Source organism: Urocampus carinirostris, chromosome 12 (assembly GCF_059441175.1).
Source record: "Urocampus carinirostris isolate Australia breed hairy pipefish chromosome 12, RoL_Ucar_1.0, whole genome shotgun sequence".
NCBI classification, from domain to species: domain Eukaryota; kingdom Metazoa; phylum Chordata; class Actinopteri; order Syngnathiformes; family Syngnathidae; genus Urocampus; species Urocampus carinirostris.
Window position 1 is genome coordinate 25,585,348 of NC_142360.1, and position 15,618 is coordinate 25,600,965.

General features: G+C 40.0%; 1 protein-coding gene across 2 annotated transcripts in view; it reads left to right on the top strand.

Annotated features, from left to right (window-relative positions):
• The first annotated feature begins 8,603 nt into the window (after positions 1–8,603).
• Positions 8,604–15,618, top strand: part of ano8b (anoctamin 8b) — an 88,393-nt gene continuing 81,378 nt past the window's right edge. For both annotated transcript variants that reach the window (XM_088348826.1, XM_088348827.1), the window contains exon 1: positions 8,604–9,027. In XM_088348826.1, the coding sequence (XP_088204952.1) occupies positions 8,850–9,027 (178 nt within the window). In that variant the 5' untranslated portion in view covers positions 8,604–8,849. The remainder of the gene's footprint in view (positions 9,028–15,618) is intronic.

The window sequence follows — 15,618 nt, forward strand, 5'->3', positions numbered from 1 at the left end:
CTTCACCTTGTTTTCCTAATTTGATTGGTTAATTTCCTGAAATAGTGTTAGTTAGGAAGTTCAATTCGTCAAAATACCTGTCAATCTATTTTCCGTTCCGCCTGGCAGTACGTCTTTGAATTCATTCCGTGCTGCTCCACGTTCTGAACCATCGTACCGCCTTGCGACAGTAAACACGATAATAATAATAATAATAATAATAATAATTATAATAATAACAACAATAATAGTAATAATAATAATAATAATAATAATGATAATAATAATAATAATAATAATAATAATAATAATAATAATAATAATAATAATAATAATAATAATAATAATAATAATAATAATAATAACAATGATGATAGGACACAATAGCAAAGTCTAAATAATCCTTCTATTCATGATTGGGACATCATGCAAGAGCAACACTACAAAAGACGAACATAAAAACACATCAGAACCATAAAATGGAAATAATACAATCTCCTCCAAACCGGTTCCATCAAAATCTTAACACGTAAACTTATACTAAAGACCTCATTCCCCAAACAGAAAAAAAAAGCCCTATTTAGTTCCCGTTTTCTGAGAATTTGTGAAGCAAAATCAACACTAACAAAATTTGTAATTTGTTATAGAAGTTACACCTATTTTTCTGTATTGCAAGTGTTGTTGTTGTTTTTTTTTTTGCGATTTGTATAAAAAGTGCCTTATGTAATTAAGTCAAAGTTTAGTTCACTGTCACATCATGTGAAAACTGACCACCATCCCCGTTCACCTTTTAAAATGCAATTGATTGCACGGCCGAGAACATAGCAGGGAAATCAAAGATCATCATCTATGCTTGTTAGACATGGACTCTCGCTGCCGAACTGGAAAAGAAAATCCATGCCTTGGAGATGCGATGCTACAGGAAACTTTCAGGCATCAGCTACTCAGCCCATGTGACAAACAAAACGTTGCGCATCACCATGAGGGGGCACATTGGACCCTACTATGAACTGTTGTCAACTGTGTGCAGACTGACACTTCAGTGGTATGGTCACGTCACAAGATCATTAGGACTGGCCAAGTTCATTCTCTAGAGCACAGTCCAAGGGGGCTGGAGGAGAGGAAGACAGAAGAAAAATAACTGGGCCGACAACATTAAAGAATGGACTTTTGCCAACGTTGCCACGACCCAATAAAAGGCCAAGGACCGTCAACAGTGGAGAAAGCTATCCAGAGTTGCATCCTCAATGGTGCCCCGAAGACCCAGGTGATTAAGGGAACTGTGACCGAAAATGTCACTAGGGTGGAGGCATGGGGATAAAATGCAAACACTGCACAGGGAGGCTGGTAGCTGGAATTGAACCCGGGATTTCTGAATTGTGAGGCCGATTTTCTGACCAGTCACTGTGCCACTCCAAAAAGGCAGAGTCAGGAAAAAAAGCAATCTGCTCTGTGCTAACAATCCCAAAAATCTCTTACAAACAAGGGTCAAGACTTGCAGTCATGGCTCTACTAAACTCTATAACTCTATAAGCATGTCTGGACATTGTGTACATAACAGAAACACGTGACCTAAGATCCTAGAGCAGGGGTCAGGAACCTTTTGACCCAAAGAGCCATAAAAGCAAAACATGTTTTAAAAAGAAATTGAGAGAGCCACATCATATATTTTCAGACAAAATTGAAAAAACTGCCAAACACGCTCTCTAGACAAAAGCTAATTCTTCAGCGCATTTTATTTCACTGTGTGTCATTTCAATGTAAATTTTTTTTTTTTTTTTTTGGTTTGAACAAATTTATTGACACTGATAACAGAAAACAATCATGACAATCTCAACAGCAATTAAGCACATTCACAATATTATATTTCAATATGACTTTTTAAACAGCAAACACAATGTGAGGTTTGAACAACCCTTCTCGAAATTCTTAATAGCAATCAAGCATATTCACAATTTCATTATACAACATCTTTGTTAGTGTCAATAGATCCGTCCAGGCCAAAGTTTTTTTTTTTTGGTCTGAACAAATTCATTGACACCAACAACAGGAAACAATCATGACAATCTCAACAGCAATTAAGCACATTCACAATATTATATTCCAATATGACGTTTTTAACAGCAAACACAATGTGAGGTTTAAACAACCCTTCTCGAAAATCTTATTAGCAATCAAGCATATTCACAATTTCATTATATAACATCTTTGTTAGTGTCAATAGATCCGTCCAGGCCAAAGTCGATTGTCCTCGGTTTGAACAAATCCACCGACACCAACAGCAGCAAAACAAACACGACAATCTCAACAGCCATCAAGCATATTCACAATTTTTTTATATCTGACAATATGACGTGACGATATGACGTTTTAACATTTTTTCCTGACATTTTCAACATCAATTAAACAATTTCAGAGTTATTTTCTTTCAACAGTAGTTAACCAGCGTGTAAAGGGCAATACTATTGTGCAAGGGCATAGCTCTGACATCCCACCCTCCCAAACAGCATCCTTCCAGTCCTCTGTGTGGGTCCTCTCCCTTCTGTGTGGGTCCTCTCCCTTCTGGGTTCCACAACCCAGGCCGTTGCTGCCGGGACTCCCACAGTTTAGCTCCAATATGCCATTTACAATTTGTCTTCCCCCTTCAGTTAAGAGTGTTGAGGCAATTTTTTCTCCATGAAATTTGTCCTTAATAACGGTTTCAAAACAATGTGCATGCAAAGTTATTTTGTAAAAATGTCATAAATTACTGCAAACGATAAGCATATTGCCATATTCACTTTTGGTGTAGACTGCACTGAGCGAGAAAGAGAGAGAAGGAAGTGCCTTGCGCTGTGTGCAGGGATCCGCCCACCTCTACTGCTCACCCAATCAAAGTCGTTTGCCAGCGTTTTTATTTATTGAACATCTGCATTAAGTTGCTTCGGCTTTATATGGACCAAAATCGGGATGAAATCACTTGACTTTGGAACGCCACAGAGAGATGTGCAATAGTTACATTTTATTTCAGAGCCGTAGTACTCATGAAAAGAGCCATAAATGGCTCCCGAGCCATAGGTTCCCTACCCCTGTCCTAGAGGAATCTTTAGGTGTGAACTCAAATATCAGTGTGCTGTATGATAGCTGTTACATAACAGCTGTTGAGAAGTAGTAGACTAACATCCGTGTATCATAATGTTTATACAAATATTGGAAAAGATTTTTTTTTTTTTGTTTGAACAAATTTATTGACACTAATAACAGCAAACAAATAATGTGAGGTTCGACAATCTTAACAGCAATCAAGCATATTCACAATTACGTTATGTAACATATTTGTTAGTGTCAATAGATCCGTCCAGGCCAAAGTCGATTGTTTTTTGGTCTGAACAATATTTTTTTGGTTTGAACAAATTTATTGACACTAATAACAGAAAACAATCTTGACAATCTCAACAGCAATCAAGCACATTCACAATATTAAATATTGGAAAAGATAATACAAGTATCAATTGATTTCCTTATGACCACTCGTAGTATTTGTTATTAAACATAAGAGTTTACATAAGGTGTCAACGAGTGATTTAAGTCATGTTAAGCTGAAGTCAAACAAACTACTCCATCATGTACTTATGGGTAATTTAAGCATCACCTACAATAACAAAGGAATAATGAATTCTACAAACTGTATTTGAGACATGCTAGATCACAATGAGAACATTGCTTTTAAATCATATTTTACTTTAAAAATGGACTATGGGAATACACAAATTCTTATGTTAGTTATTTTGTGTAAGTTGTAGTATTTGATTTAAATATAGATTCCCTATTTCCAGTAAAACGGAAAACTACATCTAAAAGGAATTGTGAAGAGTAAACTGTGAATACACATCCATATACAGTAGTTTACAGATTTGTAAATATTTGTTAGATTTTTGAAAAAAAGATGGAAATCCCCCAAAATCAATACCAAAATGTGTATGGTTGTCTTAAAAAAAAAAACAATTAAAAGTGAATCTGTCATATAGGAGAATAATGCATATTGACACATATTAATACATTTAGACCCGCGACCCTATTGTTTCAGAGCCAGAAAAGAGGGTGGACCCAAACGCATAACGTTTCACAACAAGCTTTATTGCGGAAGCGTAGAAGTCAAGCGCAGGAAAACAAACGCCAGCGATTCGGCGATCGCTGGGCAGGCGAAGCATGAAGCCCACGAGATCGGCGCGTGGTCGAAATGCGGAAACGAGTGGAGTAGCCGGGAAGGGCGATCGGAGCGTGGTCGATGTGCCAAAACGGGTCAAGTACCCAGAGCGGGAGATCGGAGCTTGGTCGATGGACAGAACGGGTCATATAGATGGAGATGATCAGGAAGGCAGGGAAAGAAGAGCAGGATACAGGTGAGAACGGGACAGGCGGGATCGATACCGGATACAGAATACGGGATAACGGAGCTTGGATCAGGGGTTGATACAAGATACAGGATACGAAACAGACGGGAGCCAGAGTCAAAATGCTTGCCTTGCAAGTGCGGAGGTTCATAGACGGACCGACGAGTAGTGAATAAGAGTACTCAGCTTAAATAGGAGAGGAACCAATCAGAAAACGAGCAGGAGCTGGAGCCAAACGAGCGGGCACAGGTGAGGCCAATGGGCAAATCATGACATACTGAGGATAAGCGGTGCAGATAATGAATGAATGAATAATAAATTGAAATCTTAGGATTTGGAGTATTACTTATCCAAAAGGCATCTAAGATTTATTTTTACATCAGAATAGCAGTAATTATGAGTTTGTTATTAGTTGTTTAACTTATAAAATATCGTCACATACAACAAAGTAGTCATTTGGACCCACTCTGGCAAAAGGATCCTTGTATAAGCAAGTAACATTTCATATCATGGACCCAGAAAAACAGGAAGTAAAATAAAGACCCCTTTTAACATTACTTTTATAGATCGCCTCGCCTAATATGGTTTAAGGCCCCATGAAGGCTGGGGCCGGCGTTCTGCCGAAATGTTCTACTTTGTGGAGATGTCCTATAGTAAGCTAATCCCACAGATGATTTTGTTTTCTTTCTTATCAAGTAAAACTAGCAACACTGAAAGGCAGAATTATTGCAAACTGAATTTTTTCTCATGATATACAACAATGGTTAGCATGCATACATACAATGTGCGATTACTGTAGTCAACAAACACCAAGCCATAAAGCTACCACAAAAAACACGACTGGCTTAAAAGCTAAGTCCGAAACGAGTATTTTGGCGTGACGTCATCCACTCCGCTACAAGCACCCCTAGGGCATCATGTTAATCTGTTGATAAACATCGGGGTATACTGCTGGAAGTGTGAATTTCCCTACGGGGATGAATAAAGTACCTATCTATCTATCTATCTATCTATCTATCTATCTATCTATCTATCTATCTATCTATCTATCTATCTATCTATCTATCTATCTATCTATCTATCTATCTATCTATCTATCTATCTATCTATCTATCTATCTATCTATCTATCTATCTATCTATCTATCTATCTATCTATCTATCTATAAAAACAAAGTAGAGCTGAAAAGGGAGCAGTATGTGAGGCAAATATTAATGAAAAGGCAAATTTGAAGAGGAGGGTTCTAAGGGTGGACAGGGTGACGGAATTCCGGAGGTCAGGCGGCAATGAGTTCCAGAGCTGGAGGGCAGAGCGGCTGAAAGCAGGGAGGAGCGAGGTTATGAATGGTCATGTGGGTGTAGAGAATGATTTTGTAGTAGATTCTATCGTTGATTTGGAGAAATGGGAGTTGGTGAAAGACAGGGGTGATGTGATGGCGGGAGGGGTTTTTGGTGATGATGGATGCAATAGAGATATGGACCAACTGAAGGTTGTTGATGGACTTTGGAGGTAAACTGTACAGGAGATAGTGTGTTTTTGCTTACTATTCAAATCAATAGTCAAGTCAAGTCATTTTTATTTGTATAGCCCTTAATCACAAACAGTCTCAAAGGGCTGCACAGGTTATTGCAAAACACAGACTATTATTACAGACTATTATTACACCATCCCCTGGTCTAAAACCTACATGAGAGCAAGGAAAACAAACAAAAAAAAAACCTCAACATGAGGAAAATGAAGAAACCTTGAGAAGGGACCACACTTGTGGTAATCCCCCTTCAAGGATGACCAGGCTGCAATGGATGTTGCAATAACAAATAATAAACATTTATATATATATATATAAAACATCTAAAAAATATGGGTTATTCATATGCTATAGAATAGAGGTGTGTTTTAAGCCTATATTTAAACAGTTCCACTGAGGTTGCAGATCGGATCTCAGGAGGAAGAGCATTCCACAGCACTCGGGCCCGGATGGAGAACGCTCTCGAACCTGCGGAAATCTTCTTGGCTCTTAGAATCACCAGTAAACCAGCGCTTTCAGGCTCCGGACCGGAACATAGGGGGAAATCAAATATGAAAGATATGATGGAGCAAGTCCATGCATGATTTTGTATAACACCAGGAGAACCTTAAAATCACATCTTCAGTGTTCTCGTTTGCCCGCATCCCTGCGTCCTAGACGCATTATTTTTGCAGGGGACGCATCGTGTCAAATCAATGTGCGTCCCCGGGACGCAACTTTTTTGACACGAAATTGTAATTATCATTTTTTTAACAAAGATTTACCGCACTCCAAACTTTTAGTGAGGCAGATCCGCCATTGTTGTTTTGGTCTCGCGGTTTGAGTTTTCGTCTGCACGCCGATCTCCAGTTCAAGTTGTGTAGTGAAAGTCCGTTTCTTATTAGAGAACCGGCTTTTTCGGCTCAACTCATTAAAGAGAGCCGGCTCTCAAACGGCTCACTTGCTTTGATGCATTATATTACGAATGATTATGTTGTATAAAGAAGTTAAGAAAAAAAGGAAGTATAAAAGGAGAAAATGAAAAAAGACAGGTTTGTGGTGATCCCTTTTAATCAGTATATTACCAACAATAATTGAATGCAGAAAATGAATTCATAATTTGAATAAGAAAATTTATTATTCTACTTAATTAAATTTGGATGTATTTTTTCCTTCTACAGTGAACGTCCAAGCGACTTCATTTTTGAACGTTTTTTAATAATAAACCTCATTCATGTCGAGCAACTCAGTGTCTCACAACAAAATGTTCATTAACAATATATATGATATAAGGAAACACATGTACAATATAACATGTTAAACTACATAAATAAATATGTTTGGAAAAAAAAAAGATTTCTTTGTATTTTGTAAGGGAAAATACGACAGTTTGTAAGGGCATGGACCACACTAAATTTTGGGGACCCATAGATCTCTGTTGGGACCCATAGATTTTTAAACATGCAAGTCCCCGGGACCAGTGTTCCCACGAAGCTGCACGCGTGCGCAATTGCGCACTGCACGCACATTCTCAGCGCACAAGAAAATCTAGCCAGCGCACAAAAATGAGGGCTCAAAATTACTAATTAAGAGGCGACTCACGTCAAAGTTACAGTGCATGAAGGTAAAAATTCACGGGTTCCCCTGACGTTGTGTCCTAAATGCGGTATTTTGAAGTCGAGTCGAAGGAGAACATGTTGAGTAAAGTTAGTAGAATTAGTCGGGAACCGGCTTCTTCGGCTCGGCTCACTAAAAGGAAGTCTTTCGGGTCCTAAACGGCTCTTCGGGTTGTTTTTGCTTCTTTAATCCCAACATGACCAAATATTATGTAAAATTATGCACAAAATAACTTAAAGGAAAGGGGGAATAGAACAAAAAAGAAAAAAATACCAAAATGAAAAAGTAGTGAAAAGCTGAGAAAAAAAAGAAACAAAAGGAAGAGAAAAAAGAAGGAAAAATTTAGAAAACAAGCCAGAAAAAAGAAAAGAAATAGATGTAGGAAAAAAGTAAATAGAGAACAAAAAGAAAAAAGTAACAGCTCGGAAAAAATAAACACAATGAGATTTTTTTAAAGGAATTTTTTAAAAAGTACAAAAAAAAACACGGAAAAAAGAAGAAAATGTTTGTGTTGCATTCAAATAATTTCCAATTATATCAAGTGAATCTTGTTGCCAACATTGTACTTCCACTAAAAAATGTGATGAAGTACAGTTCTGTATCTTACAACCGACTAAATAAGCCCCCAAAAATGTTAATATTATGCGTCAAAATATATCAGGAAATAAAAAGATATCTTGTGAAAAAATTGTAAGAACAAACGACTTTTGTAGGACGTACAACCTTTGCAATAGTACATGAGTCAATTCATTCAAAAGAGAAAAATAATATTGCATTGCTGGAAACTCAGCAAAATGTAACTTGATGTCAAGTTTCGGACATGTTTGATCATTAATTAACTTGCCACACTTGGGATTATGGTTGCTCACTGTTGTTTCAAGCGCTGCTCACTGACTTTGTGTGAACGCTCAGACCCGTGGAAAATTAGAGGGAACATTGCCCGGGACCCATCACTTTTCAGAGGTAAAATGAACACTGCATCTTATATTGTTAATATTAATAATGTTAATATTGTTTTTTTTTTTTAATTGAATTATGTTTTACCACTAGGCGGCGCTAAATAATGCACAAATTCTGTTGGATTTTCCCTAAGGTGTGTGTGGGCCAGCCCTCCAGCCCCCCCTTTCCTCAGTCTTCCTTTGTCCCGCCCCTGTAGTCATCGTGCGGTCTCTTCCCATCCAAGCACGCATCCCGTTTCACAGTCCCACCGCTGCACCATCACAACCACCTTCACGTCACTTTGACACCCTTCTAACCCCTCAAGCTCGCCGTCGCGCCGTTCCCATGTTCCGCCATCAGCCTGCGATGCGACAGCCCCGCTCGACCGCCAGGAGAAGCCCCTCAGCACGCGTCGCTCCTCGCGGATAGAGAGCATGCCCGACGCGGGGACACAAGGCGCCGCAGCGTCGGTGGCGGCCACCGGCGGCGGTGCGACAACGGTCGGCGAAGCACCCGAGAGCGGCCGCCACCGCCACCGAACGCCGCAGGCGGACGCGGAGAGGCAGGAACCGGCCGCCAACCCGCCGAAAAGCTCCGGATCCGGAGTACTGGGTGAGTGCAGCCGACCGGGACGGTAGTGCGGGCAGGTGGATTGTGGGATGGCTGGAAAACCTCGAGACATCCTTCTTTTGTCTGCATGCACCGTGCTGCCTAAAATTAGCCCTAGATGACACTAGACTTCTGTTAAAAAAACAAGAGCACTTTCACCAGTTCTTGTCAATGTCTCCATACTTGCACTGAACATGGCCCATTGCAAACAACAGTCTTATTTTGACCTCTAATGCATATATTGTTTAACGCGATGGAACACAAGTGACTTGGTGCACTTACGTTGTATTTTTGAGCTTGGAAGCGCTCCACGAGGCCACGTTTGTTCAAATACACGAAGGGAATTGGTTTTGTTAGAACAGTTATTCCCTTCCTTGAAACAACAGGGGCCGGGGAACCTTTTTGACTCTTAAGAGCAATGAAAGCAAAATATTTTGACTTTTTTTTGAGAGCCGCATTATAGCCTAGATTTGAAGACCCAATTTCAATAAAGCTAGCAAATCTAATTCTTCAGCACATTTATTTTACTGTGTGACGTTTGATGAAATCTATGAAATACTAATAATGGCAGAGCCAGTGTTCCATATCAACAAATATACCACTTAAACCATGTACCCCTCCCGCAGTTATTTAAGATCATTGAGGCTCATTTTGAACATGGATTTCGTCATGAGTTAGGTGCGAGCAGAGTTGTTTTGTAAAAATGTCACAAAATTCTACAAACGAGAAGGATGCGGATGCATGTAAGGGAATGCGCTACTGCTCACACAACTGGCACTTTGGGTTATGTACAGTTTGTTCTGTGGGTTTTCAGCATAAAGGGTCTCAACAGTGAACATACAGTGTTTAATGTGTTTCCATTGAGGATTTTATCAAGATGTACAGTTAAAATGGGGTCTGTTGGTGTAACACCGTGACCGTAAACTTTTGTCAAAAAACCTTGCCCTTAATATATTTCAGACCAAACTTAATGTCAACTGTGTTGGTGTAGCTTCACATGCGCTAATATTGGAGTGATTCAGTGATTATCACAGCCTATACTTTATCTTTGCGCCAAATGAACTAATGAAAACTAAAAAAAGCCCTATCTTGCTCGCAAGCCATACGTTCCCGACCTCTGATCTAATTAATACTCAACTATGTGCACTGGCTGCATGTCTAAAAAATTTTTACTGCTTCAGTGCATTGTAATGTCTAGACATGTACTGTAACTATTTAAGTAAAGCATCCTTTACTAAAAATAGATTGATCTAATTTGACATTGCCTTTGTCAAGTCTCCTCGATGACACTATTAAAGCACCTCACCAAAGCTGGATTTTCCGAGCAGACCATTATTAGACAGGGTTTAGTTTCAGCTTTGGAGCCAGGTTTGTTTTTCCCGTGTGCGGATTGCAGTCTGCTAGTGTTACCGCAGAGTGATGCAGTGGGCTGTCCTGTCAGGCACTCACATTGCCTCCTGGAAGTAACATGAGAAGGCTGCTGCCGACTGGAAGAGTGAACTGATGTTGAGGTGGTGGCTGCTTGTAGTTTGCAGTCTACAGTGAATTCAGGCGGAGGAAATTTTGTCTCTGTAGCCTTTATGGTTAAAAATTCAGTCGGGAATCAGAAAAACACAGGCCTGATTCCAATTTTATCGGATTAAAATGCTGAGTTAGAAAGGCAAAACAAAACAATACTCGTCTCAGGGGTCTCAAGTTGGATTCTGCTTAAAGTGCGTTTAGGCATGAACATAATCCCTACCAATATAGAGATTACTGTTTTGAGGTGTGCACGACTCTCTTAAATGTTGGTTTGGATATTGTCAGGTTTAACCCAACAGATGTACAAAACCTATATACAAAAAGACACAAAGAATCGTGAGTATAACTTACTTGCAAGGAGAAATATCCATAGTCTACCCTACGGCAGTCTGCTGGATACTCTGAAATATTCTTATGCTCCTTGTCTATTTATTGTGTTCGGAAGGCCCTAATTTACATAAGGTCTCCTCTGCTAAGGGAAGGGGAGTAACAAAACAAACAGTTGAGACCTGTTTATACGATAACATGTTATCTATAGCAAACAAAAACTAGGTGTGCCTGCGGTCAGAGAGATCCCTTATCTGGCCGCAAATAAGGTGTTATCCTGTTTCCTCCTTCTTCAAACACAAGCAAGAAAGGCGCATTGTATGCAAAGAAGCTTGTGCAATAGTAGAATAACATCTTTAGAGTTTAAATCCATCATTTCCCTCCTGTTTATTCACTTTGCACTATTTCTCTTTGTCATCCAATAACTTCTTCTCTTGATTTTCAGTTACAGAATCATGTTATAGTACTCATGTTACACTTAGAGGTTAAACTTTGTCGTCTGATTCACCGTAGTCAAAAACTTCTGAAAAAAGATCTGGAAAATGTAAGGAAGTGGCATTTGCCAGGCCAAAAAGGTCCCGGCGACGACGATCTTGAGGTCTTTGCAAAAAAAAAAAAATGGCGTTGTGGAGGAAGTTCTCAAAGAGCTTGAGAAAGACGCGGTCATCCTTCTCCCGGTCCTTCTCCTCTGGGGTCTTTGGGCAAACGCAGCAAGGACCCTTCTTGGCCCCGGACAATTCCGACTTGGTGGGCTTGCTGATCTCCTCCATGTCGCTAAATCCCGTGGCAGGGATCTGGATCGGGATCTTCAGCTCTTTGGAGTAGTAATTGTGCAGGTATAGCTCTCGGTCTTCTGGCTGCCGCTGCCATCTGACGAGGTAGTAAGTTAGGTTGCCGTTGGGAAAAAAAGGCGGCGACCATTTGACCAGCAGCTTCATGGATGAATTTGCGTAGGCACGGGGTTCTTTGGGCACGGTCGGCAATGACAGACGAGTTCGAATTCAAATAATGTCACTCTTTGCACCAGGAATGTGCTTGTCCTCCACCCACAGGGTAATGGCCTTGACAAAAATGGCATACTGGGTCCAGGGTTTGAGGTGGTGAATGGCGACTTTGGGGTCCGTATTATTATCCTTCGGAAGATCCACGTCCACCATGTGCCAGCTGTTGGAACCGCAGCCGTCCTGGTCGTCGAATTCGGTGATGTTCTTGAGAAGGGGCCTCCTTGTAGTAGACCATAAAGCTGATAAGGCCTTTGTAATCCCGTGGATGGCAGCGCTCCCACATCAGGCGGATGGCATAGCTGGACGTGCTGTTGGACAAAATCCTGAGGACGTGGCTCACACAACTGGCTCTTTCGCCGTTATTGCGAAAGTCGCCTTCCTGGGGCTTTTCCGTGACGCTGGTTTTCTCCCACATGGTGTGGAGGCGGAAGAAGAGGCGTCCCACACGGATGGTTAGGTTGTGCTGAGTCCAGTCCCAGAGGTTGTGAAGGTGCTGGATGTTGATGTCCAGATTGCCGGCGATGACGGTGCAGTCCTTGAGGGACTGAGCGGCGTTCACCGAGTCGATGACGGAGGTGGAGCAGATTTTGTCGCATAGGCCGTTGCAGGCGCTGCACAGCATCCGATTACTCTCGTTGGTGCGGACCCGGAGGGGCAGTCGGGCATGCACTCGCCCTCGTGGATGACGAAGTGAACGTCGCTGGGCAGGTGAACTTGTGAGCAAAGGTCCATGGTGATGCAGCGCCAGCCCTCGAACTTGAAAGTGCCGGGCGGGCAGTCGGGCACGCAGCGGCCTTCGTGGTAATAATGCAGGCAGGCGGCGCATGCCGTGTCGCTGTTTGCGTGCGTGCAGCTGCCCAGACATTGGCGGTGGCAGCATTCGCCTTTTTCGGTGCAGGCGTGCTTGCAACGGCTGGGACACATTAATCGTTGTCCATTCGCAGCAGCTCCACCAGGATGGAAAGTTCTTTTTCCTACCACACTGCAGCACGGTTGTATGCCGCAAACTTCCAGTGAGAGGTTTTGAAGTGACCCTGCAGCGCCCTCCAGAGTTGCAGGGTTGGAGCTCTCAGCAAGGAGTGTCAAATATGGCTTCACCACTGCCGGGTGCAAAAGCATCTCAGCGCCCGTGGGGTTCTTGGAGAAACCTGGGGAACGCCATCCCAGTTGTCTTCCTGAGAGTTCTTTTACTTTTTCTTCTTCTCTTTTGCACATTAAGGTTTTCTTCAAATAACAATAAAAACGTTGCTATAATTGCTACTATCAATTCGCCTACCGCTACCATTCTACCTGTTAGCATTCTACCTGCAGATATGCAATTCCTCCTAACACTTCCAGAGTTGTGGACAATCTTCACTGGTTTGAGACGACTGCAAACTATAATTGCAGCCCCCTTTGTAGCCAGACTTCCTCTGAAAGTTTTGTTGAGGAATAACAGCTCTCCAGTAGGTACCACAGTGCTATTACAATGACGCAACTAAGAACAATCAAAGCGTATGCTAAAATAGAAACATTGAAACAGTTATTTTACTCATGCTTAATTACTTTCTTACAGTGTGTCAAATGAGCTCATGTGTTTTTCTGCAATCTTTACTGCTTTTTATCAGGACCCAATCACCTGGTTCAACTAATTGGCTTTCCTATGGAGACATAAAAAGTGTATCATCGTTATCATTATGATCCGCCAGTTGCTTCTGGTGCTGCAACATTTTTCTCATGTAATCAACCAGAGTACTTTCATCATCAGTTTCCCACATATTTTTAAAGAATGGTAATTCACCAAATATTACTTCATATGGTGTTAGCACATTTGTACTGATGATGTTAATATACAGTTTTACTAATTCTAGACATTTAGTCCATGGTCTTTTGGTTTCTTCCATACACTTCCTAAGTCTGTTTTTTTATAGTTCCATTCTTTTATTTCCACTAACCCTGCACTTTATGGGTGATAAGCACAGTGATCTTTTAGGTCTATATGAAATGCCTATTTTAGTTAATTTTTTTGATTTACAAAATGTGAACCATTATCACTATAGATCTTTTCTGGAATCCCATAACATGGAATTATGTCTTGGCATAATGCTTTAGCTACTGTTAGCGCATCTGGGTGTTTTGTAGGAAAAAGCTCTATCGATTTTGAGAATGAACCTATTATCATTAAACATAACTTTTTCCCTTCACTATTGTTAAGTTCTATAAAGTCCATAAAAGGTGATTAATTACAGTTCTCTATCTTTGGAAACTGTCCTCTCTTTGGTCTTAGATTACCCTGAGCATTGTGCTTTGCACATATCAAACATGTTCTACAATTTTTTATTTTATTATTATTATTATTATTTTTTTAATAGGAGTTAAAACCATAGGTTATCAATATCTGGTTTATCAATCCTACTATCCCTCCTGTTGAGACATGTATTCCCTTGTCTCAATATTTCTGCCCATTTGTATAGATTTTTTGGTAGGATTGGTTTATCTTCTTGTCATTTACAGATTCCATCTTTTAGGTGTGCTCCTTTTCTTTTCCAGAGTTCTTGCTCTGGTTTAGGCGATTGTTGTTGCATTTCTTGTAGTATTTTGTTTTTTTTAAGGCATTTTCTGTTAGACTTAGAACTGTTATTTCTCGTTGTGCAGCTTGTTTTGCTATTTTATCTGCAAATGCATTGCCCTTTGAAACTGGGTTTGTTTCTGGTGTGTGGGCCACACATTTACATATAGCTAACTGTTTTGGCAGCTGCACTGCTTGTAATAGTTCTGTTAGCAGTTTTGCATGTGTCACTGGTTTTCCTGTTGATGTTATCATACCTCTATTTTTCCAGTGTTGTGCAAACGTGTGAGTTGTTGCATAGGCATACTGGCTATCTGTGTATATTGTTGTTGTTGTTCTTTCATAAGTTTGCAGGCTTCTGTTAGGATCACTAATTCTGCAGCTTGAGCTGAACAATGTTGAGTTAATGCTTCTGCCTTTAATACTTTATCATGTGTTACTATAGCATAGCCTGTCCTCCTTTTTCCTGTTTCATCTTTCTTTCCTACGAAACAATACTTTCTCTGTTATTTTAGCCTTTTTTTCTTTTGTTCACGTTTTGTTTCCTTTCTTCTTTAAGTTAAATGACCATGTAAACATTATTTTTTATCCATGCAGATATATTTTTAAATTCTCATGATCTGTCTCAAGATAATTAATCTGCTATTTTTAAATTCCTATGATCCTACCTACTCAAGCTCAATCAGTTTCTTGTTATCTTCTGAAAACACTCCTTCCATAGAAATTGTTTCTTTTTAACTATAAGTCAGCATTTGTTACGTATTTATTAATCATTTGTTAATTGTAACATGCTTATACTTAAAAATTAAGCGTGGCTTATTTCACCTTCTCTTGAAGGACTTTTTATCAGTTGTCCTCCTAGGGGATCTTGTTCTTGGCGCTAAACTCATCAAAATTCCAAACCATCACACTGTCTAAACATCAAAAATCTCAAAAATGCCAAATGGAACTCAACGTCAAATCTTTTTTAATTGTCATTTCCTCTCTCTTCAATCATAATCAACTATCTTTTCTCATTGATTCAATATAAAACAACATATACTTGTCACTAATAAATTGCCTTATCAACTCGCATTGTATTATATTATATTATTATCATAATCTTCGGTTTGCAATAGTCTTTTCTCTTTGCAGCCCCTTAATATCCTTAGAGATTAAGAGCTATACAAATAAACATGACCTTATCTGAATTAA